Source organism: Drosophila serrata, unplaced genomic scaffold (genome assembly GCF_035046125.1).
Source record: "Drosophila serrata isolate PLE 108 unplaced genomic scaffold, ASM3504612v1 contig_240, whole genome shotgun sequence".
Classification (NCBI taxonomy): domain Eukaryota; kingdom Metazoa; phylum Arthropoda; class Insecta; order Diptera; family Drosophilidae; genus Drosophila; species Drosophila serrata.
Window position 1 is genome coordinate 10,244,568 of NW_028257138.1, and position 25,963 is coordinate 10,270,530.

Here is a 25,963-nt window from a genome sequence, read left to right on the forward strand (position 1 = left end):
AATTTTTCGACATTCTAGTTGATTAATATCGTAAATATTAATAGTTTTATTCGATTTGTATTTTTTTTCTGTGGCCTTTTGTCATTTACATAAATAGTTTTTAATTTTCCTATGAAAAATGTCCTGAAATTGTGTTTTCTTGACTGTAGGATTATGTTTTTATAACATATTTGAATCGATTTTATATGATTTTTTTACATTTAGGCAAATAGTTTCTAAAATATTAATAATTTAAACAGATTTTCTGTTGGTCTTAAGGTGAATTTACCTTTTTGTTCTTTATTTTACATTAGAAAAATTCGTGAAATTTGATTTTTAAAATGTAGGAACAGCTTAGAAAAATTTCCATTAAGGAAATTTGGTATGTAAACTTGCCAACTTCTTATCAAAAACTAAATTATAAGCCAAATTAAGCTACGCGCTTCTCAAAAGCTTTTCCAGAATTAAGGGAAAACGCGCTGGCCTGACAACTCTAACGTCCCATCACGCCACCAGATCATCCCTCTTTGCGACAATCTGGCAACTCCCCCCGAAGATCGGCGAAAATCTGACGTGATAGAAGTCACACTCTCACACTCGCAGTCACACGGACGGTCAGTACTCTCACTCTCAGCAAATTGCTTTGTTGCTATTTTCGCGTGGCTCCGTTTTGAACTCTGTTAGACTGAAATTTAACAACAAAATGTGATATTATCGGCGCTGGTTTGCCACACGCGTTTTTCACCATTCGTCGCGTTGTGTGGGCATGTGTGTGTTATTGTTTTAGTTTCACTTGCTGCCCCCTCTTTTTCGTTCGGTTTGGCGACTTTGATTTCATTCGCCAATCGTCAATCGGTCGGTCCGCCGGGTTCTTTTTTCCAATTGGAATGCGACAGTGTGCGTACGCGTGTGTGTGTGCTAGCGGGTTCAATCAACTGTAGTTTGCCAGCCGCGCACATTCCTCCCCCGCCCACCCAAAGCCATGCTTAAGAACCACAACACGCTCCATTTATGCAATTAATGCATATTAAAATAATAAAGTAAACGGAATTTTTTGTTTGGCAAAAACAACTACGTAACAGCAGCAGTCGCAGTCGCAGCCCCCTCGTGTGTCTGTGTGTGTGTGCGAGAGCGCCGCGAGAGAGAGTGGGAGCAGTGAGTGATAAGTGAGAGGGAGAGGCATTGTTGGCACTTTTGTAACGGAACTCAGAAGCCGTAGTTGAATTCAAGTGACGTTCGAAGACGGCGGCGAAAAGGAAAACTGAAAAACAAAGCAACAGCAGCGATATGTTAAAGTTATATACATATATTCCACTTTGATTGAAATAAATGAATATGCAGTGTGCCAGTTATACAACTGGCAAAATCACTCGTACGGGCTTAATTAAACGCCCGAGATGAATATCGCCTCAGTAGCAGTACAGCAGCAACAAGTGCAATAAAAAATCAAAAGTCAAAATCAAAAGAGTGGCAAGCGTGTGTGTGTTTGTTTGTGCTCAAAACAAAACATAAAAATATCTCTCCAGACACAATACAGCAACAGCAACAACAATAGCCAATAATAATAAAAAGTAATACGAAGAGGGGAGAGAGACAGACATAAACAGAAATTAACCGGCGCAGCAGCGACTTTAATTATAACGAGCCACGAATTTCGTATAAGGAAATCAACAAGTGTGTGTCTGCTCTGCTATTTCGCTTTTCATTCATGCCTTCAACTCCACAACAAAGCAACAAATAATCACAACAAAAACAATCGAAAAACAACAACAATAATAATAATAATAACCAGCTGATAAAAGGCTTGCAGTCAAATAAACAACAACAGCGAGAATATCGCCTGGCCACTGAGCTTTAAGTAAGTTCAAGTCACCCAACTGGTTGGGAACCTTTCCTATTTACTGAATTGTTTATTATTACAGCCCGCCTATATTTGTTAAACGTTTTAGTTAGACAAGCTTTTGGTTTTTATAATCAAGAGTGTGTGTGTGCAGTACAGTGCGTTACAAAACAGTGGGTGCAAATATTGGGTGACATTTTAATGCTTGAAAACAACCCATTAAATTGAAAGTATATGAGTTTTCCTTTGTGAAATTATCATGAAATTCTATTTTACTTACTCCCTATACGATTGTTAAACAGAACTCAACCAGGAAGCTCCATAAAAATACCTATCAAACAGTCTTAATAATCAATTGACTTTAATATGTCTATAGAGACGAATCTTACTGTGTTTATAAACGCATATTAATTAAGCAAACGAACCCTGGGCACGTGTAGAATATGCAAGGCGAGCGACTCGGTAATGACAGATCTGACTGTGTGGGCGGTGGAGAGGTCTCCGAAAGGGCATCAAAGCTTGGATAAGACCTGTTAACACATCGGTTAGAAAACCAAATAGGTGGGATATATGATCATTTTCTGGAAGCCAGCCTTAACCCCAAAAGTATGCAGTACCGGTGCAAGAAGGTTAAAGGTTAAAGAAAGTATTCCCTATAGATCATGGATTTGAACATGATAACTTAGATGTTTTCCTTACTACTTTAAAACCACTTATTAAATTGCAGTTTTCACATTCTTAAACGGAGGTATCTTTATCCTAGAATTTACATCACATTAATTTTGATATAAGCTTATCAAATTAGGCTTCTAGACTTCCTAGAACTTGGATATCTTGGCCGTGTTTAGGGCCTCCGTCATCAAGCGACCGAAGTCAGAGTGAACCATGGTAAATAGCTTTACGGCACGCTCCTGAAGGAACTGACTGGCCTCGGACAGATGCTCAGATAAGTTTCGCACAAGTCGCTTCCTTCCACAATTGTCCAAAGTATATGTCCAAAAGTCGGTGACCTGACTAAAGTTATCCTCGGTATCACCACTCATGTAGCGATAAACATCACCAGTCACAGGACAGCACGTTTGCAGGGCCATTGCTCGGGGACTTTCCTTGGGACCGCAGAAAGAGTTTGGGAAGTAATTGGGAGCTCCACTCTGATTATCAGTCACTGTCATGGGGCCATCGCGTTGGTAGTTTCTTACATTAACCCTGTAGGGACAATTGACAGGGATTTGCATGCAATTAATGCCCAAACGATGCCGCTGAGTGTCTCCATAGGCAAAGAGTCGACCCTGAAGCATCTTATCCGGCGAAGGTTCGATTCCTGGTACCATATGAGCCGGACTAAAGGCTAACTGTTCGACCTCCGTGAAATAGTTGGTGGGATTACGATCCAGGACAATCTTGCCAACTGGCAGCAGGGGAAAGTCCTTTTGGGGCCACACTTTGGTCACATCAAAGGGATTAAAGCGACACTTTTTGGCCTCCTCATTGAGCATTACCTAAACGAAAAACATTAATTACAATAATAGTGATTATTCCTTAAATTACCTACCTGTATAAACATACTCCAAGTGGGATAATTGCCCTTCTTGATCGAGTTGAATAGATCCCTTATGGCATAATCCGGGTCGTGGGACTTTAGCTCATCACAGCGTCGACTGTCCAGGTTTTTGATGCCCTGATCGGTTTTAAAGTGAAACTTCACATACTGCGTTTCCCCGTTCGAATTAACCATGCGATAGGTGTGAACTCCAAAGCCATGCATATGACGATATCCATCGGGGGTTCCCCGATCACTGAAATACATGAGCAGGGCATGCAGAGTCTCCGGACGCAGGGTCATAAAATCCCAGAACATATCCGCATCCCTGAGATGGGTCTGTGGATTACGCTTTTGGGCATGTATTAGGCTGGGGAATAGCGAAGGATCCCGCACATAATACACAGGCATATTACATCCCACCATATCCCAGATGCCATCATCTGTATAGAATTTCACAGCAAATCCTCGCTCTCCACGGATCGTATCCGCCGAACCATTCTCACCGCAGGACATGGAAAATCTCATGGCAACGGCTGTGCGTTTCTTTACCTTATCGAAAATTGTGGCTGCACAGAACTTTGATATATCATGGGTACACTCAAAGTAACCAAACGCTCCAGCTCCCTTGGCATAGGCCACACGTTCGGGTATTCGTTCGCAATCGAAACTCATAATTTCATCCAAAAACTGAAAGTCCTGGAGCAGGGCAGGACCCCTTGGACCCACCGTTTGTATGGCATCCCTTCCGGCAACTGGAGTTCCACTAGAAGTTGTGCATTGCCTTTGCTCCTCAGAGTCATTGGTTTTATAGTCGATTAATTGATTCGAGGCCGGATCACGGGAACACATTCTTAAATTTTAAAGCTACTAGTGAGATATATACGTTTTAAAAACCACAAAAAAGTAAAGTATAATCTTTTTAAAGAAAATATCACTCAATGCAGGTGAACGTACTAGGTTTTAGGAAATGATTTTAAAACTGAAGTGTAAGTCAATCGAATGTGAGGGTTCAAGAGAAGTTTAGTTCAAAGAACACTTGGAAGGGGTTTAACAAATAACCTCTCAGATTTGAAGTTAATTGGGTGAAGTTTTCATCGTTTTGTTTTTGAATACTATAATGTCATGAAGTATAGTTCCCTAAAAGTGTTCTTGTCATGATATTAGAATATGGAGTATAGAGTACCCCTTAAGAAAGTTTGCCTAAGGTCGTAACTGTTGTACCCTTATAATGAATGAGTTCTCCTAGCTTTGCTTTTTATTTTTTCCCAAAATATTATCTAAATAAAGTAAAATACCCACTAAAATTATCTTTAATATTGTTATATAAACAAATACTTAGTTTTGCATCAAATAATACTCGATTTGAAGCAACTCGCGACAGTCAGCAGCGTTCAAAGGTGAGACACTGGTGACAGTGCCGCCGAGGGGGTCTGCGTCAGTCAGTGGTAACTAACTGATAAGAGATAACAGAGAGCTATAAAAGGTAATACGAGAGACGAGACTGTAGTCCCCATAGAGTCCATGGAGCTTATCGGCTGTTCTGGCACTCGAGCGAAAAGAGAAAAAAGAGAATTAAAAAAGTTCGCATAATGGTAAAAAATGGGCAGAAGAAACAATAAATTTCTGATAATCAGAAATTGTGTTTCAGCGTTATCAACAGTTTATATATATTTTTTTACCATTTTTACCTTCTTTTTTTATCAGCCGCCCTGGGCCAGTCAATAAAGTTATTGAAGATTATGATTTTGGGTATTTTTTTCGGGCTTGTGTTTTTGTGAGTTTTCATGTTTGAAGAGGTGGAGTACAGCTTTGGTTTATAGTACAGGTGTGTCTGGCACATCACTGATATCACCTGGGGAGATCGTAAACCCAATGACTCCTAACTATATCCAATGGAGGGGCCATGTAATGTGAGCACTCATGTTGACACCTCCATTCAATGTGTGCTTCGAACAAGTATATTTGTAGATTTACAGGCGATACTTCAGTTCGATTATCGGACAATCATTAAAACTTTAATTTGTCCAGCAATAGATTGATATATGACAGCTAATCGATCGCCATGTTCCCCCTTTTGCAGTTGCCGGGGCACAAACTTTATGACTATGTGATTGGAGAACCCTTTGTTAACCATTTGTAACCTGTAAATATAAAACGTGGCCATAAACAATGAAACATCCACAGGATTTGACTGTAACCGATGGGCAGCTAATGAAGGTCAACAAGGTGGAGAAAATGGAACAGGAGTTGCAGGAGTCTGGTAAGCTTTAAGTAATTAATATAATACTATGAAATAAGAACAAATTTGTAAATAATTGAACAGAATTAGTACTTAAATTTTAACTTAAAGATATCTTATCTGTCTGAAAGATCATTCCTTAAGGGTTCTAAGAAAATTACCTCAAGTTTAATACACATTATTTTCACTTTTTTCAAGTACTTTTATAGCTAAAGATATTTCCTATAAATGCTCAACAAACATTGCCATAAACTTTCCAAAAATATTTGCGATAATCGTTTATGAACTTGAAAAGATTTCAATCACATCGATCGAGTTATAAATGATATATTTCTAGTCAAAGTTCAAACCTCTTTCTGCAAAGAAAAGAAAAGAAATGGAATGAAACACGTGCCACGTGTGGCAACCAAACGAAATCATTTGAAAATCGCATTCGCTGGCAGTAATAATGGTATTATAAATAGAGCGCCGTGGCCTTGATAAGACCGCTTACCAGCCGATAAGCCCAGTAATCATTATAAAATGTTTATAATTTGTTTATTGATTAAGAAAATTGCTGGCGCTGCTGCTGCAACTGCTGATGGTGGAATTAAAGTTGCAATTGAAACAGCCTAGAAACAAAAAGGGCGTCAGCCAATCGAAACAAAGGAAAGGCTCACACACAAAAACAAAATTTAAGCGCTGTGAAACGTAATTGTAAAGTTTAACTTAACCCCAAAGGGTTAAATATGCGCAATGGCAAACACTCTGAAGCGACTAAATACTGTGGCTTATATATACGCCAAGCTCGCTTACAAGCCCACTTGTTGAATATTTATAGTCCCCCCTGACTGGCTTTAGCTATATAGCTTCAGCTATATAGCCTGGGTTTGTGTCACCTGAGTGTGCTTATAGTATTTATTTATTTTTTACCCCTAACCGAAAGCCAATTTGTATGTCTGCGCCTCCTGTAATTCCAGGGCTATTATGCATGGCGGAGGTTCAGGGGCCTGAGCCACTGAATGCCACTTTATAAATCGAGGAGGGACTCGACTCTCCCATTTTGCCTGCTGATATGTGATAGGAGGTTATCGCCCAGACGCGAACTCCATTGATTTTGCATACTGCCTTTATGCTTGGCTATGGCGCTTCTTCTTTTATAATTATAATTAAAAAGTTTGTACTTTCGTATCTAGATCTTAGAATAGCCTCAGCGGCAGACAAACTAAAGAAATAACCCATATTTTTCTATCTGTCTTTTTGCTTTTATATACTTTTTATATCCGCTTTGAACATTCATTAATTTCCATGATAGATAATGAAAGGAAGCGCCTTGCGTCACTTTGTGATATAAAGTAAACAAATTATACAGTTTGCTTGAGGTCATGAAGGGTTTTGCAATAGGCAAAAGCTGATATAAACATATATTATATAGAATAGGGTAAAGTGAAACCTACTGATAAGTCGGTTGCATATTCATTATAATGATATCGGTGATGGTCAATATGAAACTATTGTCAATAATGTTTTTAAAAGGGTTCTTGAAGGTGATCTTTTAGTGTATTATAAGGCAATTTTTGGATTATACTACTTAGTAACAAAACATACCTGATATATAGAGCAGTATTCAACAATATTAAATGATATTGATACAGAGGGTTTCATTTATAATATACAATAAAAATTATACTTTATTTTTGACAGCTATAGAAAGGCTAATATGTTTAATTTTCAAAATAATAGCATAAGTATTATGTCTCCAAATGAGATACTTGTTTCTCTCCAGAATATTCCCTATTTGCAACCGCTGAAAAGTAGGCAATGCTTAGTAAAACACCAAAAGTATCTTTCTCCTTTTGCATTTAAAAAATGTTAAAAATGTTAATATTTTACTAAACGAAATGCATTCCAAAAGAACTCTCACAAAACTCAGGACTTATTACTCAATAGTTGTGTGAGCGGGGGAAAAGCTTTTCAAGTTGAGTGTTTTTGGTAGTTAAAGTACTATATATGTATGTAGTTCTCGGTGAACCCATTCCCGAGATTCACTCCTTATACAATCCACTTGTTTGGGGGGACTATCCTCACACTTGAGCTAATTCGCCAATTAGTTGGAGCTGCGGGCTCAGCTTTATTCAATTGCGATGCTTATTATTTCTTATTGTTTCATCATGCAGGAGCTCGTCGAGAGCCCCCAAGCGAGTATCTCACAGATACAGGAAAGCGAGCAAACTACTCAGCCCAATGTGGACACATTTCACTTAAAGTTGTCGCCGCTAAATGAAGTGTAAATAGTAAATTGCAGTCAAACATTATGAATACCATAATGGTCATTATTGTCATAGTCATCATCATAACGATCATTGCATTCAATCCGCAAGTCAGGCGACAGTGATCATGATCATGATCATGAAGCCAATGACGAACCGCACATGAAAATCACATGTGTATCTCATGGATACGCAGGCAGTCGCATTGCTTCGCTGTGCTCGGCTCATTCTTTTGGTGGCTTGTCTCTATAAAAATGTATGCAAATAAAATAATAATTTTCTTTTTCTTCCATTTTTTTTGTTGTTCATTGCACAAAATTCACTTAACAAAGCAACCGAGAAGGAGAAAAGAAAATACAAGAAAGACAGGGAGAGCCAGCTTGTGTTCTGGCTTGGCTAATTTTCATAATTCCCTGGAAATTGCAATCCCCCAAGGGACCGATGCCACCACATGTGGCCGGGAAAAGCGACAGCCATCAGCTCTTGAACATGGCATGCATTTTATTTTAATTCTATCTTTTTTTCCACACTTTTGTTTTCCGCGCTTACACGCTACTGTTGTTGGTGTAGTTTTCTTATTGCATTATTTTCGTCACCATCACCACCACACCCCATTTCCCCCAGGCAGGAAACATGTGGATACTGAGAAAAATTTAATGAAAATGTTATTAAACGGGAATTTAATGGGGCTTCACCACATTAAATAATACGTTAAATAAACCACTAAGTAAATTACAGATTTAAACAGAAGATTAATATAAACAAAATGTCAACAAGTTAAATGATATTTTACTTTATAGTTATTCTATGATTAATGCATGTAGCTTCATATCAAAGAATGGTATCCCTTTTCTCCATGTATCTCTCAGATAGCAACTCAGTGGAGTTTTGTTTGAGTCGAATTCGTATTTCCGATTATGGGGACATTTGTGGTGTGTGTCTGAATGTAAATGATTCATTCGAATCTGTTGGTCTCTGTCTCAAAACCAAAACATATGCGTCATGTTTGGGCGATCGTACCGCTCACATACATTTACAGATTATAAAATGCATAAATGTACGTAAACATATTTTGTAATTGCACTTAATGCAATCTCTCAACCCCATTTCAAGGGATCAGGGAGCCACAGATGATGATGTTTTGCATCAATGCAATATGGAAGAGAGAAGACTGAAAGATGTCCATTCGAAGTGGATAACTTGTCATATTATTTTGTCATTACACAGAGAAGATTTCTCGAAGAACGAAGATACAGAAATATATAGGGTTATAATAAGCATTTTAGCATGGTTAAAATTTGCTTTAGCATAATAAAATGATGTTCAGAAATATATATTTTCTAAATCTTTGCCTTAAAGATATTTAGAAAGGTATTGAAATAAAGTTATGGCTAAACAAAGGAATTATCTGCAAGTCCTGCTTTTCTAGGCTTTCTTGATTTACTTCTAAATTCTTTTGTTTAAATGAATCTTAAAACACTCTTAAAGAAATCTTTCTTTACAACTATTTAGAAAAGACTTCGCTTTACTCAACTTAAATTCAAATGAAAATAAGTAATAAATAGTTGAATAGAGTTCTGCAAGATTAGGTTAAATTGTTACAATAATTTAGAAAGACAAATCTGACTTAGTTCACTGGATTCTTGATTAATTATTACAACACATAATCATGGATTTGTCACTGCATTCAATTACAATGGCCCACCAAAAAAATGGCCCCACACAATAATAATTATATCAAGTTTCCGCAAAGCCGTTGGATGATTTGTGATGTGTCGGGTGATGACGCCGATTCGAAATGAAAATGTATTGAAAGGAAGCAAAGTGCACAAATGAGTGGACTGGGAGCTTCATTTCGTCACAGAAATTCCGGCGTATAAAGTACGGGTACGAGTACGAGTAAATCGGAATGAAAGAGGGAACATTGCGATTGTGCAGGCAGTTGGAATTAAATTCAATTGAATCACACAAGTATCAATCAGAGCTGCAGCCAAAGAATATAAACACAAATCAGTGTCATACTCATCATCGATCTACAAAAACCATCCCTGGAAACTCGGAATTTTCCGACTGTTTTCCCCACAGCCTAACTGATAAGCAATGCCTTGAACGGCTTAGGCCTAAGGCGCTTACTAATCTTCTCTGGAAAGTCTCTATATATCAACAGAAACAACGACCTATTATAATGCCTCACTCTATAAGCTATATGCAGTCTATCTCTGATTCTTTTCCACATCTGTCTCTCACTCACTCACACTCTCTGTGTGATTTGCTGTCTGAGACAAATGAGGCTCCGGTTTTGATAAGAAACTAGGGAGAGATACCAGAGAACTGACTGTTTGCCGAGCTGAAAGTGAAGTGATCTACAAATAGAAAAGTGGAAAATCATTTTGCCAGGGTTATTTCTAAGCTATAGAAGAGATTTTTATGAATATTTGGTATATAAGATGATTGATAATATTTTAAGATTCTTATAGCTAAAAGAATTATATAAGAATTTTATGTTATATTATAACAGGGTAAACTGCATTAACAAGGGAAAAACTATGACAAAATTGCTTTAAGGGAACATGATATACTTAATAATCAGGACTATTTAAATAATTTAAAACAGAAAGTATTTTGGGTAACAAGTCATACCAGGAAAAGGATTAATTGGAAAATCACTTGTTAAATTTTACAAATTTAAATTAAGGTATTAAAAATTAAAATCTCAGCAGTTTGGAAATATTGCTATATAAAAAGTATGATACTATGTGTAGCTTGATCTTTTTAAAATGAAGAATGTTGAATATACAATAATGTTCAAAACCAGATTACAAAAATCACTTAATTGACTCTAAAATGACTTAGAAACTAATTAATAAATATTTCATAATTTATTTATATAAAGTTAACACTTGGTAATACCTTAAAACAGACTTATCAGTAAATTATTAAAAAAGTAAAAGCAACCTTAGAAATAATGAGTAAATTATTATTACTTAGCAGTAACACAATTTTAAGAGATTTGAAAATCTGCTTTAATTTTCTAAAAACTTTCTTGTTTGTAAATATTTGATATATTTTTCTCTATACAAATTTTGTTTAAAAAGCAATACCTTTTTTTAATAATTCAAAATTCTGATATTCCCTTCATTCTATATATCTGATCTATCTATTCTGATAACTCACTAAATACAGTCAAGACTTTCATTTTTGGTAAGCTAAATCTTGGCTTATCTAGGTAAACTGTGAAAACGTAGAAGAAAAAGGAGCAATAAAAACTATTTATTTTAATGAAAGCTCAAAAACATATAGAGCCCCCCAAACAAATGTACACAGAGAGATATGGTTTTTATTATATGTGCCATTAAACAATTTGAGTTGCTATATATACACATAAATGTAAATATGTGTGTGTTAGTGGAATCCGCTTAATCTGAACTGATAAGACCGCCCTGCTTCTGCGCATGCCTCTGATCCAACACAAAAAAATAAAATAAAAACCGATCGAAGGCGATCCGAGCGATCCGAGACTGTTAACAATTTTTTGCCAAGACGACCGACCAGTAATAATAATAATAATAATCACACACTAGCAGCAATAGCAACAATAACAACAACAACAACAACAATAGAAGCCACCGGCAGAGAGGTAATAATAATATTTATTAAAGTTTTTCTACGATCACTGTGGTATTGTACGGTCAGCTTTGAGCCGAACGATCCAAAGCTTTCCGTCGGGAGTGCGTCGTGCTGTCGGTGCTGTCGGTTCCGTCGGCTTCTATATCTACAACAAATAATATTAAGACAGTTAGTACGTGTTGAGAACATTATTTGAGGTTTAGTCAGTGTTTTGCACTAGGCGGTAATAATACAGACAGCCGCAGGGCACCGCAGGCTCTCTCTGCACCCTTTTCCGCAATAAATCCAAAACCCTAAATCCAAGAAGCCGGCTTTAAAGACAATATACTAACTACCAACTCTTATACATTAAAATAAATAACAAAGAGAAAAAAGAAAAGGATTTTCAATTAAGGACTGTGATTATTCCATTTGTTTTACTTACTTGCCGTTCTTGCATTATTTATTTATGCACCTCGTATGTTAATAATGTATATAGTAGATATATCGGTTCGATTCGCTTGAATTCTCGGTGTTTCCAGTGTCTCCTTAACTTTCATCGCTTCAGCTATTTTCGGTTTTAATTTGTGCAAATATTTAACTTTACTTAAGTGTGTCTCTGGCCCCTTCTCACCTTTAGCTGGCTTCAAATAAAACCAGCAAAAAAGTGTCAAGAATTATAAAAAAACACACAAAAAATGAGCACCAACAACAGCAGAAGCGACAAAAGCAACAAGCGTTTGTGAAAAAGTAAATTTTACAAAAAATCATAAAAGAAATAAACAAAAAAGTGTGAAGGATTCTCAAATATTTAAGACGTGTATTGAATATTCAACTCAAGGACCTAGAGTCGAGTTTATTCATCACCCTTTTGCTAACAATCAATCCTAATCAACCGGATTAACTTAATTTGAGTTCGCAAAAAGTGAACTATCAGCAAAAGATTAACACACAATCCAAATGTACGCCTCAATGTTGCCAAGTTTGTTAAATATGAAAACGGAGAATTTAACAAATTCCAGCTACGATGATGCCTTTCTCCTCGAGGAGAATCTTTTACATATAATGGGTGAGTTTAGAGAAAAACTAGGAAAACCTTTAGCTCTAGATACAGATGAATTTATTGAATATTTTTGGAATAATTATTACATGATTTTATCAAGTTATGAAAGATACATCATCAGAGTTTTTGGAAATTTGGTAATTTCTAAATTTGATTGCGTTTTTATTTACCAATTAATCGAAAAGAAGAAAAGATTTGTGGTCATTTTTGAGTTGATTATGAATTTTATTTACCAATTAATCGAGAAGAGGTGTTTAAATTGGTCTTACCAATCAATATTCCATGTAATTACGGTACTTATTTTTGTTTTTAACAACTCAATTAATTGAGAATTAGCTGCTGTAATAAAGACTCCGTATGCCTTATGTAATATGAGAATTTTAATTAAAAGATTGCTACTACAATCATTAATAAATGCTTCTAAGAATCATAAATACTTTTATTAATTAGAAAAGTCGCTTATTTATTCTGAAACCTAACCAGCTTGAATCTTATACTTACTGAATATATTTCAATCTAAATAATAATATTCCAATATTATCTCAATTCGTAACAGAGTACTTTAAATGCGCATTTTGATATTCATCTACATTTAAAAAAGATAACACTAGGGCGTTAATTTAAAAATATATGTTCAGGAATCCCCGGCTATATAAAATAATCTCAAGTCATGCTGATAACAAAATCTGCAAAACTTTGATAGCCTGAGAAGCTGCGTGGGGTATATTAAGGTTATAATTGTTCAAGATAAAGTTAATACTTTTAACTAAAGCCAAAGATCTATAGTTACTATCCGTATAAAGGACTTATGTCCAAGTAATTCTTAGTACAGGGTATATTTAGGCCGTGACTAGCCGTCTAAGCAATGTGTTTTGTTCCCAGAGTTGAACGCCTCTCTGATAAGATACACTTAATTGCGGCCATGACAACATCGAAAACAATTCATAGCCCAAAATCAGGCGACATGATCCATTCAGATCGCAGCTCATTATGTGTCCATCGACTTGCAAAAACAAAATAAAAGTAAATAAATAAACGCTTGTAATTCGTTGCTACATCCTCCAGTCCTATGTGGTCATATTATCTGATTCTATATCTGACTACAGATAAGTGCGAGACCCCTCTCGACTGCAACTTTTTTTTCACGATTTATCGTGGCAACCCGAACACATTATCAGGTATAGCTGGCCATCATAAAAACTCACTTTATTGCAATGTTTATCAGCGATTATGATTCTTTGCCTTGTGCATTCGCTTTGATAAGATTTACTTGGCCAACCAAGAAGCGGAGAAAGTCGAAAACAACCAAGGACAAGGGGAATTGGCCAAGAAGCCTGAAGAAAAACCATCACATAGGGTATTTCCAGCTAATATAGTTGGAATTTTAATACAGAATATTTGATTTATAATCAAGGGTGTTCCAAGCTTCGATCAGTTTATGCTACTATCATTATTATGTCGAATTCTTTGTTTAAAAACACAATTTGTTTTAAATATTACGTGGAGGTGCATACCATTATCTATTCAAATGTAGAACCAACATAACCGTAGTCAGTCAGCCGAAATAATATTTTTGGTATGACAATTTTTACCACACGACTGGTTGGTTTAATTACCAACCAAATCATTCATTCGGTCAGTATACTAAAATTACTGATACACCTTCATTACGGATATAGCCCCCTCACTCCAGGCGATGAGCTCTCGGTAACCCCAGAGCCCCTTCCAATCACAGGAAAAACAACTTCAACTACAAATACACATTCGATTTGTACTTAATTTCTTGCAATTATTCAGATACTCTATTGATTCTAATCACTGGGTCTCCTCCAATGGCAGTGATCTAACCGGAAATACTAGCCTTACAATATGCATAACACTAACATAGATATTTATAGTACAAGTGAACTCTGGGGCATATTGAAATCCCCACTTGAGATGTACATCTACATATGAGAACCCAGTAGCTATCGATAAGTACTGTCGAAATTGGGGAGAAAATTGAGTCTGATTGAGTGTCAGACACTTGAGATACTCAAAAATCACAAAGTGATAAGAAATAAGAGTGGAACGTTTTCACATGTCGAATGATAGATTTTTGGGAGAGGAATTAAATACACTAAAACGAGTCGAGAAAATAGAATAAATGAATACAATTAAATATAAAATATATCTTAAAGGAGAGATATCTTTGGAAATAGATCCATAAATATTAAAATATTTAAATAAATATTTGCAATGATTTTATTTATATTTATTTTGGTTTATACCATTAATGTTGTCGCGAATTTTATTTTTATTTCACTTTATAGAGATCTACTGGATATTTTAAACTGATGATATTAACTATAAAAAAAATCTTTAAAATGATATATATATACCTTGATCATATGATCTCCCTTTTGTATATAATTTTCAGGAAATTCTCGTTTTGTATACTTAAAAAAAGTCTGCTGAACCTATTAATTTGAATTAATTTTAATGCTGTATATTAATATATATAATTTCTTTGAGGTAGGTCCACTTTCTCAACTTAATCCCTTTAAATATATATAATTGAATCATAAAACTGTCAATAAAGACCCCGTTTTTTGGGATTTTTAATTTGTGATTTCACACGCCCAGTCGCAGTTCCCGTCACCGTGACTTGCAGTTAGCAATTTTCTCGGGAATCGTGATTATGAGAGGTCTCGCATGCTAATTAGAAAATAAAAAATAAAAGTAGGAAGCCTGTCTGGGTCATGACCCAGACACGATAAAAAGATAAGAAAAAAAATCTGATCGAATTCAAGATGTGTGCAATTTAGAGCTAAGCTTTTTGGGTGAATTAAGAGTGCGCGCTCTCAACTCAATCTAAAGTTCTAAATGTCATGATATGCGGTTCAAGGAGAGGATTGCTTTAATTGCTGTCCGGCGGTGTCTATTTGCTAGTTGGAGATACAAATGTATCTGAAACACGTTAGCGCCCAATTAAGAGGACAGACGACGGACAGAGAGCGACCATAACAAACATAGTTAATGGAAATTACACTTGACTCGATTCTAAGTGCCCCCCCGAGTGCGAGAAGTTTTACTTTCAGCATTCAGATTTAAAGATCCACACATAGATACATAGATGTATATAGATACGATAGTTTTATCTAACAATTTGCTGTCTGATTGGTCCGTGTGTGTGTGTGTACTGGTTGCAGCTTTGGCTTTTTGTTAATAACAATTTAATTGAGACGTTTTTAGTATTTTAATTATAGACAATATGAGCGCAATTATTAGTCATAAAAATAATGATAATGCCAATAAAAAGTTGAATCTTACGAGACGCTGTCGCTTTTAATTGGATCAAGCCCAGCGGGCAAAACTTGAGAGACTCTCGATGGCCAGTGTGATCATTAAAGCTATAATTTTTGTTATTTTTATTTGTTTAAATTTTGGCTGACCTAACCTAGCCCAATTTAAGCCAATGATCGCATTCGGTTAGCTGGAAAATTCTCAAAATGTTTACAATACATCTATTGACTTGCCAAACTTGTCATTTCACAACCAAAAGGTGGCTTTTCCTATTTTCATAAGCCACTCCCCAATGCAATGCATCGATATTACACTGAAGAAAAGTGACTACACTGAAGAAAAGTGACAGAACTTGTTAAAGTAAGATTCCTTCAGATATTTGGTAAATAATACCAAGAGAATGTTGATTATATTTGTAAGATTTTTTAATCTTTTAAACAGTTTTATTAATTATAGAAACCTGTTAATTTCAGATTTAAGTCACTAAATTTAGAACTGATTCTATATCTCTGAGCTAGCTAATTTTTTGCAGTGTACATTTGCCATTAATTGACCAATATTTGCACTCTAAAGTCAATCTGACAATGCACATTTTTCGCACATTTAATTGTTGGTTGACAATTTCTAATGTCCAGAGCAAACATCCGTTGGGCGTTGGATTGTTCCCCATCGATGATGCTAATGCTGGTAATGATGATGATGGAATATAGATGGAATTGCCCCACAATATTGGCAATAGAGTGCGAATGACATTCTATAAAGATCATTCCTGGGAGATGAGCTCAACGTTTGCTTGTGGTCTGATTGATTTGGGGCCAATATTTGCAGTGATTTCACAGATATTTCCCACCACAAGTGTTTGCTTAAGTCCTAGATTTCCCCCTTTTAATTATCCGCGAATGATGCAATCCTAAAATAGGTTTTTTTTCGGCTGCCTACAAGTACTTACCAAATGTATTTGTGGAAATTTGTTTGTACAAAATTAAATTTAATTGCTTTTAACGAATATTAAATACAACCACTTGGTGGCAGGTTCAAGATCATTAACTGAATTGGCAGGAGGAGCCAAAGACACTATTCGTAGATCTTTTCCTGAAATTACGAAAGCAATTAAGCTGCGCCATAAACTAAAGCCTTGTGGGGTTCAAGGAACCTCCAGCACCCCGAATGATTATTATCTGGAAGGGAAGGAAATGGCGACCTTCACAGTTGCATCATTTCTGGGCGGTGCCATGAGGTCAGATCGTGGGTGGGTGGGTGCATGCAGCTGCGCGAATCACTGATAACATTATATATGTAATGCTATATATGCATATTTGTAGGATTTGCTTACGAATCAACATTTCCACCTGGCAATTAGACAGTATTTTGCGACGTCCGTCTTACGCATATTTATTGAGCTTGACCTGTGACTTGCCATTTAAATTTAAACAATTCTTGAGGCTGAAATGCTATATCAATGGCGAAATTACCAGTATATAAAAAGGCAGGTAAACAATTTTTACATTGTGCATCAGAATTGGGATATTTATTATTTTCTTGCGTTAATTCTAATAAAATGTACATATATACTGTTTGTAGTACATTTAAAAAATATTCCTAATTAATTAGAGTCCATATTCCTATAATCTAATTATAATCTTTAAGTTTTTCTTTCTTGTTGTATCTACTGACTCTCTGAAATCTTCTGAACTGCTTATCCTGATCAGAAATACTTACATACTTACGATTTGTATTATGTTTTAAATGTTTCCTTGTTTCATTTCTATGTATTTTACACGACTGCAATATACCCTTTACTTTGACAACTACTGGAAATGGGAGTAACAATAACTGATATCTCGCTGATTCATTTTTTATTTTCCTCTACCTTCAATTGTATTTTGTTTTTGTGCTTGTATTTTTTTTTTTGCTAATTGCTCTTGTCGCATGTGGACAACGTATGGACAGGCTATTGTTTCGGATTCGGTTTCGATTTCGTATGTTTTCACTGAGTTTGCCGATTTAAAACAAAAATTGATCATACGCCGTGTGTGCTATCAGCTCGCTCGGACTCGCCATTAGGCACGTTATTGAGTCTCTCTCTGTGCCGGGCGATAAGAGTCTGTATTGAAGCTCGATTGGGATTGTAAACGGCAAGGGGAAAGAGGAAAGGGGAAAGGGGTTTTCAAATTACATACATATGTTTGTAGGCTAATGCCAGTCGTTTGCAACGCCGATTAAACTAAAACAATAATTAAGGTCTTAGCTAAATTGCTCTCTCTCTCTCTCATGCTCGTACAATCTGTATACGTGTACAAATATAATTCAAGATTTTCTAGATTTTGCTGTGACTTCCTTAATCCGAGCTCAACCCAAAACAAATAAGAGGAAAAAAAACATGATATGATTATGGATTATTAAAGCTATTTTTATACACTGACCCCTTTAACTATATATTCTCGATCAAGGCGTCGTAATAATGGTAATGTAATTGAGAACATTTATGTTTACTTATCACATTTTCTTATAAAAAGCTGACCAGTCTTAATTTATGGATATTGTTAGGAATTGTTAAGATAAAGCTATAGCTTGTAAATCTCTCATAAAGATCGAAGAAGGTTATTTTGTTGAAGCAATTTGAATTCTTTTTGGATGGAAACTGCTTCAATTCTTATCAAAATTTTATTATATTTTGTGACTAATGGTTGACTAATACCGAATAAACACACACCAGGTGTGTGTAAATTTAAACACAAAAGCCGTCATGTTGATAAAAATAATTAAAAATGTTAATAATAAAGAATTCTCTTAAATTAATAATTTTCAGAAGAAATCTATGCCAGCATTTTATTTCAATATTTGTTTTCTGTTTGAGTTTATATAATGCTTTAAAAAAAATATATATCAGGTTGGGTAAACAAAAATTTTGTATCTAAAAATACATCCGTTTTGCGTAGATCGAGCAAAGTTCTCATCCAAAAGATATATTTATAATATATTTTCAAAATTCTGTTCACATGCCTTAATAATATTTTACTCTATTCATAGGGTATTTCCAATCTTCGCTAAGATCTGTTAATGTCACATAACCATATTTAAGAAAACAGCTGCTAACATTACTAATTATTTTCGGTTTTACCAAATTAGCTTTGTTTATTTATGCAAATTAAAATGTATATTCCACAAAGTGAAGAGATGAAAAGAGCATCCATCAACACATTAATTAACATCTTTTCTCCAGATCTATTTATTTATTTATACTTTTTTTGGGGGGAGGCTTTGGGGGCTCGTCGCCCGCTGGCCGTTAGCTTTATTGATTTTGTTTGTGGTGTTTGGCAAATAAATTGGCCAAATTAAGCTAAAAAGCCCCTGCACTCACATTCCCATTTAAAAATATGAATAGATAAAAATAAACATTAGTAATACCTCTTTTATATACATATGTATATAATGATTCTTTGATACCCTCAGGTGCGGCACTTGTTCCGTTGTTTTCTTATCTCTGGACACATCGTAAACGTGTGTTTTTCTGCTCTTGCTCTTGTTTTTATCAACGGTCATAAACTATTTGCGGCAAATACGCATAAGAAATCCGCCAAATTATTATTTCACCGAATCGTCCGAGAATCCGATATTTTCTAATCTCAGATTGCGATTTGTGCCCACTTCAGAGGGGGCATCGATGGCAGCAGCAGGAACCACATTTTTTGCAATGCTAACGATGACGCGGCGTTAAAAAAGCTGAACTCTAACGATGACTTGACTAAAAAATAAAAAAAAACTTACACCGGGGCCTGTTTCCCCCACAACAAAAACACCCCAGCCATAGTGTGCGAAAGAGAGAGCGATGCGGCTATGAGAAAGTTTTATATATCCGAAATGATAGCAAAACGAGTGTTATGCTTTTATTTACCCTTTTTTATTATTATTATTTCTCTTCTTTTTTTTGGGTTGGGTTGTTTCTGTTTATTTTGTGTTCAGTGAGCTGGTAAAACATGAGCATTAGCTGTGATAAAAAAACTAAAAGTACACGCATTCACATTCTTTGTTTATTAGAACATTTCGTCGTATAAACTAGGGTGTTATTATACCCATTTAGGGATATTTTAATTTCAGTCAGAAGCTTGTAACTCAGTGAAGGAATCCGATCCTATAACAATGTCCGGTTGAAAAATAAAATTTTTTTGACATTATTTTTAATTTTTCCCTAAACAAGATATTGGGTTACATCGTTAAAATTAAAAAAAAAAAAATTAATTTAAATAGGCTATGCAAATTTGTTAACCCAACTCACAAACTAACATAGGATAGCTTTCAGAACTAAAATTAATGCTTTTTTAGCTTAGCTCTGAGATATAAAAATATCTATTATAAAAATATCGTCTTTAATTACTTGTTTTTGTCTAAACTTTGCTTATTTCGAGTACTTGCTCTTATTTCCAATATAATTTTCAAGCTGTAAGAGAATATCAGGTGTCGAAGGGCCGTGATTAATTGTCTGGGAATCTGTGAACAAGCAAACCAATTAACCCCTTCGAGTGCACTTATGAAAAGTCTATTAAGACGGTAAATGTTTACAAATCTATTAAGCAAAGCTGATTCGCAGGGAGATTCAAAATAATAGTTATAGTGATGAAAAATGTGTTTGCTTTGAAATAATGTAGTATTTGTAAAGTTAGTTAGTGTTAATTAATATCAGTGAATTTGTAGTTTTAACGGGAAGTTGTAAGAAAAATTGTATAAAGCATCACGATATGGGGATAATCAGTTAGTGTAAAAAGTATTATAAAAATACACAAATACTTAATATAATAATAATAAAACACTTTTAATTATAAAACCAGATACTATTCTACAAAACAACTTATATTCTTTGTTTAACTAAAAATACTCATATACATAAGTATGTATATTTAGGTAATAAAAAATCACTTCCACTGTGCGGGTATTTTGATTGTTTTTTATTAAAGGCAACTACTATTTACCGCCTCTTCCTCTTCTATATTCGTGTTACTAGTATTTCTAGTTTCTCTCTTTCTCTTTCTCTTTCTCCGGTCTCCCCAACTGATTTTCTGTTATGTTATTTTTACACACTCGCACACACACACGCACACTCTCCGGCTGCCTCATAACGATGTCCAAATTAAAGCCGGCTTTTTTTCTACACATTTTTTATTTATTTGTTTATTCGTGTGACTTTACTCTCCATGTTGTTGTTCTTTTTTTTCGTCCAAAACGAATTTCTATCTCTGCTTGTGTTTAATTTTCCTTGTGTATTGGTGGGGAGAGAGCTCCAAGTCTGGTTTTAAACTTGGGCTCTCTCACTCTCTGGGAGAGAAAATCGCTGTATGTGTGTGAGATATGCAAACACAGTTGAATTGATTTAAGCGTCGATTAACGCATACACTTGCAATGCATAGTGGGGCCTTTTTGCGGGTTTTCGTTTTAAAAATGATTAAATTAACTAAGTAATATAATCGAGTAGTTTAAATAGTAGCTTATAGATAATTTTTCAACTTATAAAAACACTTGGTAATAAAAATTCTACCCTTTATGTACTATTACATATATAGCTTATCGCAGGTGACATACTTCAAGAATTTGCTCCAAAGTCTCCACTGTGCGCTGGCGGCAAGCAGAGCGACAGACAGAGTGGTGAGCGGCAAAGACAACATACGATACGACTGAATATATTTTCGAGTCGTGTGTGTTTCTTTCAGTAATCAGTTGCATTATAATGGTGCGCAAGTCCGGTAGAGTTAAAATTTCTAGTCGCGATCGCGATGGTGATCGCCCCGCCGTTGCTGATATTCTGTTGCGTGGCAAAGTGGGCGGTGGGCGGGTCTCCGTCGCAGTTGCAGCAGCCAAGGCGGTGGAGTCAGCGGCTGAGGGACGACGACGACGCAGACGCGACAGCAGCGCCAGCCACACGGCCTCAAGTGACGGTCTGTTTGTTGTTTTTTGTTGTTGTTAATATTTTAGCTTTTGCTCATTTTTGTGTTTGTTGCTATTACGCGATTTTTAAAAAAACATTTTTTTTTTTTCGCAATATTACCATTTCTACGATAGGCAACACGCAGGTCAACAAATAAATTACACATGCAGCGTATATGGCACAGTTGGGGTTAAAAAAATAGTGATCAAATTAAGTGCACAAAGGAAAATTAAATTCTTTTTAAAACACCTTATTTTTCATTTATTTTTACATTTTTCTTTTAAAGAAACAAAGATCTTATTCTCTAAATTCAACCATTTTGTATATAATTATAATTAAAACAGGGAAACTTGTATTAAAACTGCATTGCTACTATTTTAAATGCAAATCAATTCCTAAAAAGTTTTACGTATACGTGATATTAAATGCTGTGCAGCCTAAACTCTTGCCACCAGTAAATCTAAAACTGTTCCGAAGAATTCGCGTAGGCGCAGTGTGGTTCTAAAACTGTGTTCATGTCTGCCCAGCCCCTGCGGCTGCCAAACTGTTGATCTAAGCATGACACGACATATATTTAACGACACGTTTGTCGAATGAGTAACAAAGAACAATAACTAAATTGATTATATATTTATATATTTTATAGTCCTACTTAATGGTGTTTACAAATATTATAGTGGAAATAATAACAACGGAATTTATTGACTCTTGAGATGTATTGGGAACTTTTCCAGTGCTTTTCAAACATTATTTAAACGCGGAAAATTTGAAATTTCATATTCTTTGGTTTCTGTAAGGCTTATTTTAATAAAATTGGTACAAAATAAATAGTAAAATGAAATGAAATTATATCCTGAATGAACCCAAAACTAACTTCCTTTATACCCTTTCTCCTTGCAGAGTCTGAAAGCCACATAATGCACGCCGATGCCTTGGCCGCTGGATATCCCGGTGCCTCTCAGCCGCACAGTCCCATCGGACATGCTCTTAGTCCCAATGGCGTTGTCCTCGGTCTGAGCAACAGCAGCAACCAGAGCAGCGAGAATTTTGCGCTCTGCAATGGAAACGGAGGTGGCAATGCGGGTAGTGCAGGAGGCGGAAGCGCCAGCAGCGGCAGCACCAACAACAATAGCATGTTCTCGCCGAATCATAACCATAGTGGAAGCGGAAGTGGTGGCAGCAGTCAACAGCAGCTGCAACAGCAACAACAGCAGCAGCAGCAGCAACAGTCACCGACGGTGTGTGCCATCTGCGGAGATCGAGCAACAGGGAAGCACTATGGAGCCTCCAGTTGCGACGGCTGCAAGGGATTCTTTAGGCGCAGTGTGAGGAAGAATCACCAGTACACGTGCAGGTGGGCATTAATTAATAACCATCTTCTTACTTAAGTCGATTAAACGATCTTCCTTTACCAGATTCTCCCGCAACTGTGTGGTGGACAAAGATAAGCGGAACCAGTGTCGCTATTGCCGGCTAAGGAAGTGCTTCAAGGCGGGCATGAAGAAGGAAGCGGTCCAGAACGAACGGGATCGGATCAGCTGTCGACGCACCTCCAACGATGATCCGGACCCGGGCAATGGTCTCTCCGTGATCTCGCTGGTCAAGGCCGAGAACGAATCGCGCCAGTCTAAGGCCGGCGCTGCCATGGAGCCTAACATCAACGAGGATCTTTCCACAAAGCAGTTTGCCAGCATTAATGATGTCTGCGAGTCGATGAAGCAACAGCTATTGACCCTGGTTGAGTGGGCCAAGCAGATTCCGGCCTTTAACGAGTTGCAGCTGGATGACCAAGTGGCCCTGTTGCGTGCCCATGCCGGTGAGCACCTGCTGCTCGGTCTGTCACGTCGATCGATGCACCTTAAGGATGTCCTGCTGTTGAGCAACAATTGTGTGATCACTAGACATTGTCCAGGTGGGTTAGCTACATACTTTAACATCTTGATTTGGAGATCAATGAGAAGTTATCTTTTGTAGATCCCCTTGTGTCACCCAATTTAGACATCTCTCGGATAGGCGCCCGCATCATTGACGAACTTGTGGTGGTCATGAAGGATGTGGGCATCGATGATACCGAATTTGCCTGCATCAAGGCCCTGGTCTTTTTCGATCCCAGTGAGTTTACGCAGAGTTCATAATCTTGAGCGATATCTTTAATTAATGTTTCGTAATTTAAATAATTTACAGATGCCAAGGGCCTAAATGAGCCGCATCGCATCAAGTCGCTGCGTCACCAGATACTCAATAATCTCGAGGACTACATATCCGATCGGCAGTACGAGTCACGCGGTCGCTTCGGCGAGATCCTGCTTATCCTGCCCGTTCTGCAGTCCATCACCTGGCAGATGATCGAACAGATTCAGTTTGCCAAGATCTTTGGCGTGGCACATATCGACTCGCTGCTTCAGGAGATGCTTTTGGGAGGTGGGTTCAAGCATATAATTAACATTTAAACTTATTAAATATATAATTCATTTTTATATCCGAATTTTGCAGGGGAGTTGGCTGACAATCCTTTGCCTTTGTCGCCACCGAATCAATCCAACGACTACCAAAGTCCCACCCACACAGGAAACATGGATGGTGGCGGCAGTCAGGTGAACTCCTCCCTAGATCCGCTGGTCTCGGCGGGTGGCAGTGGACCGCATGGCTTGGACCTAGAGGTTCAGCACATCCAGGCCTTGATAGAGGCGAATAGCGCAGAGGATTCGTTTCGGGCTTATACAGCTGGCACAGCAGTAGCTGCGGTAGCTGCCGCTATCTCGTCTTCCTCCTCCGCCTCTGCACCCACATCCGTGGCTCCGGCTGCGATCTCGCCCCCGCTCAACAGCCCCAAGTCGCAACAGCAACAACAACAACAGCAACAGCATCAGCATCAACAGCAACATGCGAGTCACCAGCAGCAGGATGGATCCTACATGGATGGACCCGTGAAGCACTACAATGGCAGTCGGTCCCATCACAGTCCCCAACGGATGCATCCCTACCAAAGACCGGTCGCATCGCCAGTCGATGCGACCAGCGGTGTTGGCGGCCTGGTGTTGCGGAATCCCGCCGACATAACGCTCAATGAGTACAACCGGAGCGAGGGCAGCAGTGCCGAGGAGATGCTGCGACGCACTCCGCTCAAAATCCGAGCGCCGGAGTTGCTAACAGCTCCCACTGGCTATGGAATGGGTGAGTTTCCAAGAAAGATTTATATAATAAAATAAATACTCATCTCTGTCTTTTCTTTGGTATTTCAGAACCCTGTCGCATGACGTTAAAGCAGGAGCCCGAGACTGGTTACTGAATGGTTACCAATTGGTGCAATAGGCAGTTTGCAATAGGACTATGCTCAAAGACAGACACACACCACACATACACACACCACACATACACACACACACACCCCTTACACAGAGATACAGGCCCCGCTCTTGCTGTAGAGAGATGGAAAATGAAGAACTTACTTAATTGTTATGCCTTGAACATTTTTGATACTTTTTATTAGTCGTTAAGTAGGTATCTTGGAAATTGTTGCTTAATTTTTAAAATGTTTAACGCAGTTGCAATCTATTTTTGGAGTCATATTTCGCTCAAGAAGTTTATTATATACACCTATATATATATACTTGCATATATATATTATACACCATCTAGCATGTACTGAGTTTGTTGGTTATTTGGTTATTTTATCCTTGTGCATGGGTCACAAAGCATACATATATAGGCCATGCAATATATTGTTTTAGGTTAGGGTGTTGTCTAGATTATGCGCTGAAAGTGTAATATACAAATTATATTTAGTGTTAAACAAAGAACTATTTTTATATGAGTATGTATAAAATACAACAAACTATTCTAAGATGGCTGAATGAATAAAAAACGGAAAATCTATACAAAAATAAGGAACGGTATAATGTGGAAGTGTGTTTGTTATTCTTTGGTTATTTGGAAAGTAAAAGAAGTGTAGTGAAAATCGTGTTCTTAAAAAAAGTGAGTGTATAAGTTAACCGTGAACGATGTAGCCACAGCTGTGCATCGAAGTTTAAGATCGGAGCTCAACATGACTGGAAGTTTATTGTGCCTATCCAAAAATTATGCTTCTAATTGTTGATCTAAGATTTTTATCATTTAAAAATATGTGCATATTTGTTTTTAATTTCAAAACAATCTAATGGCGAATCCGAATATAGGCGAGTTTTTGCAATCATTTGCATTTTGGCCTTTATTCTTTAAATCGGTACTATTTTTGTAAGAAAA

The 25,963-nt window shown here is 36.8% G+C and overlaps 2 protein-coding genes across 5 annotated transcripts; one reads left to right on the forward strand and one right to left on the reverse strand.

Moving 5' to 3' along the window:
• The first annotated feature begins 468 nt into the window (after positions 1-468).
• Positions 469-25,605, forward strand: Hnf4 (Hepatocyte nuclear factor 4). Of its 3 annotated transcripts, XM_086831361.1 has the most exons (8): positions 469-1,837; positions 5,443-5,622; positions 22,622-23,075; positions 23,137-23,633; positions 23,696-23,833; positions 23,906-24,142; positions 24,215-24,895; positions 24,964-25,605. In XM_086831361.1, exons 2-8 carry the CDS (start codon positions 5,532-5,534, stop codon positions 25,008-25,010), a joined length of 2,145 nt encoding a protein of 714 aa, XP_086687487.1. In that variant the 5' UTR covers positions 469-1,837; positions 5,443-5,531; the 3' UTR covers positions 25,011-25,605. The 3 variants fall into 3 exon arrangements, with proteins under 3 accessions (XP_086687487.1, XP_086687486.1, XP_020807890.2); XM_086831360.1 differs by lacking the exons at positions 469-1,837; positions 5,443-5,622 and adding an exon at positions 11,510-12,525; XM_020952231.2 differs by lacking the exons at positions 469-1,837; positions 5,443-5,622 and adding an exon at positions 21,509-21,731.
• On the reverse strand, positions 2,541-7,344 carry CatB (Catalase B). Of its 2 annotated transcripts, none has more exons than XM_086831362.1 (3): positions 7,189-7,344; positions 3,372-4,226; positions 2,541-3,318 (listed from the first exon to the last, which is right to left on the reverse strand). In XM_086831362.1, the coding sequence occupies exons 2-3, from the start codon at positions 4,209-4,211 to the stop codon at positions 2,638-2,640; spliced, it is 1,521 nt and encodes a 506-aa protein (XP_086687488.1). In that variant the 5' UTR covers positions 4,212-4,226; positions 7,189-7,344; the 3' UTR covers positions 2,541-2,637. The 2 variants fall into 2 exon arrangements, with proteins under 2 accessions (XP_086687488.1, XP_020807891.2); XM_020952232.2 differs by having other exon boundaries at positions 3,372-4,229; positions 7,189-7,328.
• Positions 25,606-25,963: the final 358 nt, after the last annotated feature.

Excerpts from the sequence above, each read along its gene's own strand:
- CatB (XM_086831362.1), bottom strand. The coding sequence starts at position 4,211 with ATGTGTTCCCGTGATCCGGCCTCGAATCAATTAATCGACTATAAAACC. Across the intron at positions 3,319-3,371 it reads CTTGGAGTATGTTTATACAG|GTAATGCTCAATGAGGAGGC; the intron begins GTAGGTAATTTA and ends TTTTTCGTTTAG.
- Hnf4 (XM_020952231.2), top strand. The coding sequence starts at position 21,524 with ATGGTGCGCAAGTCCGGTAGAGTTAAAATTTCTAGTCGCGATCGCGAT. Across the intron at positions 23,834-23,905 it reads CCTGGTCTTTTTCGATCCCA|ATGCCAAGGGCCTAAATGAG; the intron begins GTGAGTTTACGC and ends AATAATTTACAG. Across the intron at positions 24,143-24,214 it reads TCAGGAGATGCTTTTGGGAG|GGGAGTTGGCTGACAATCCT; the intron begins GTGGGTTCAAGC and ends CGAATTTTGCAG.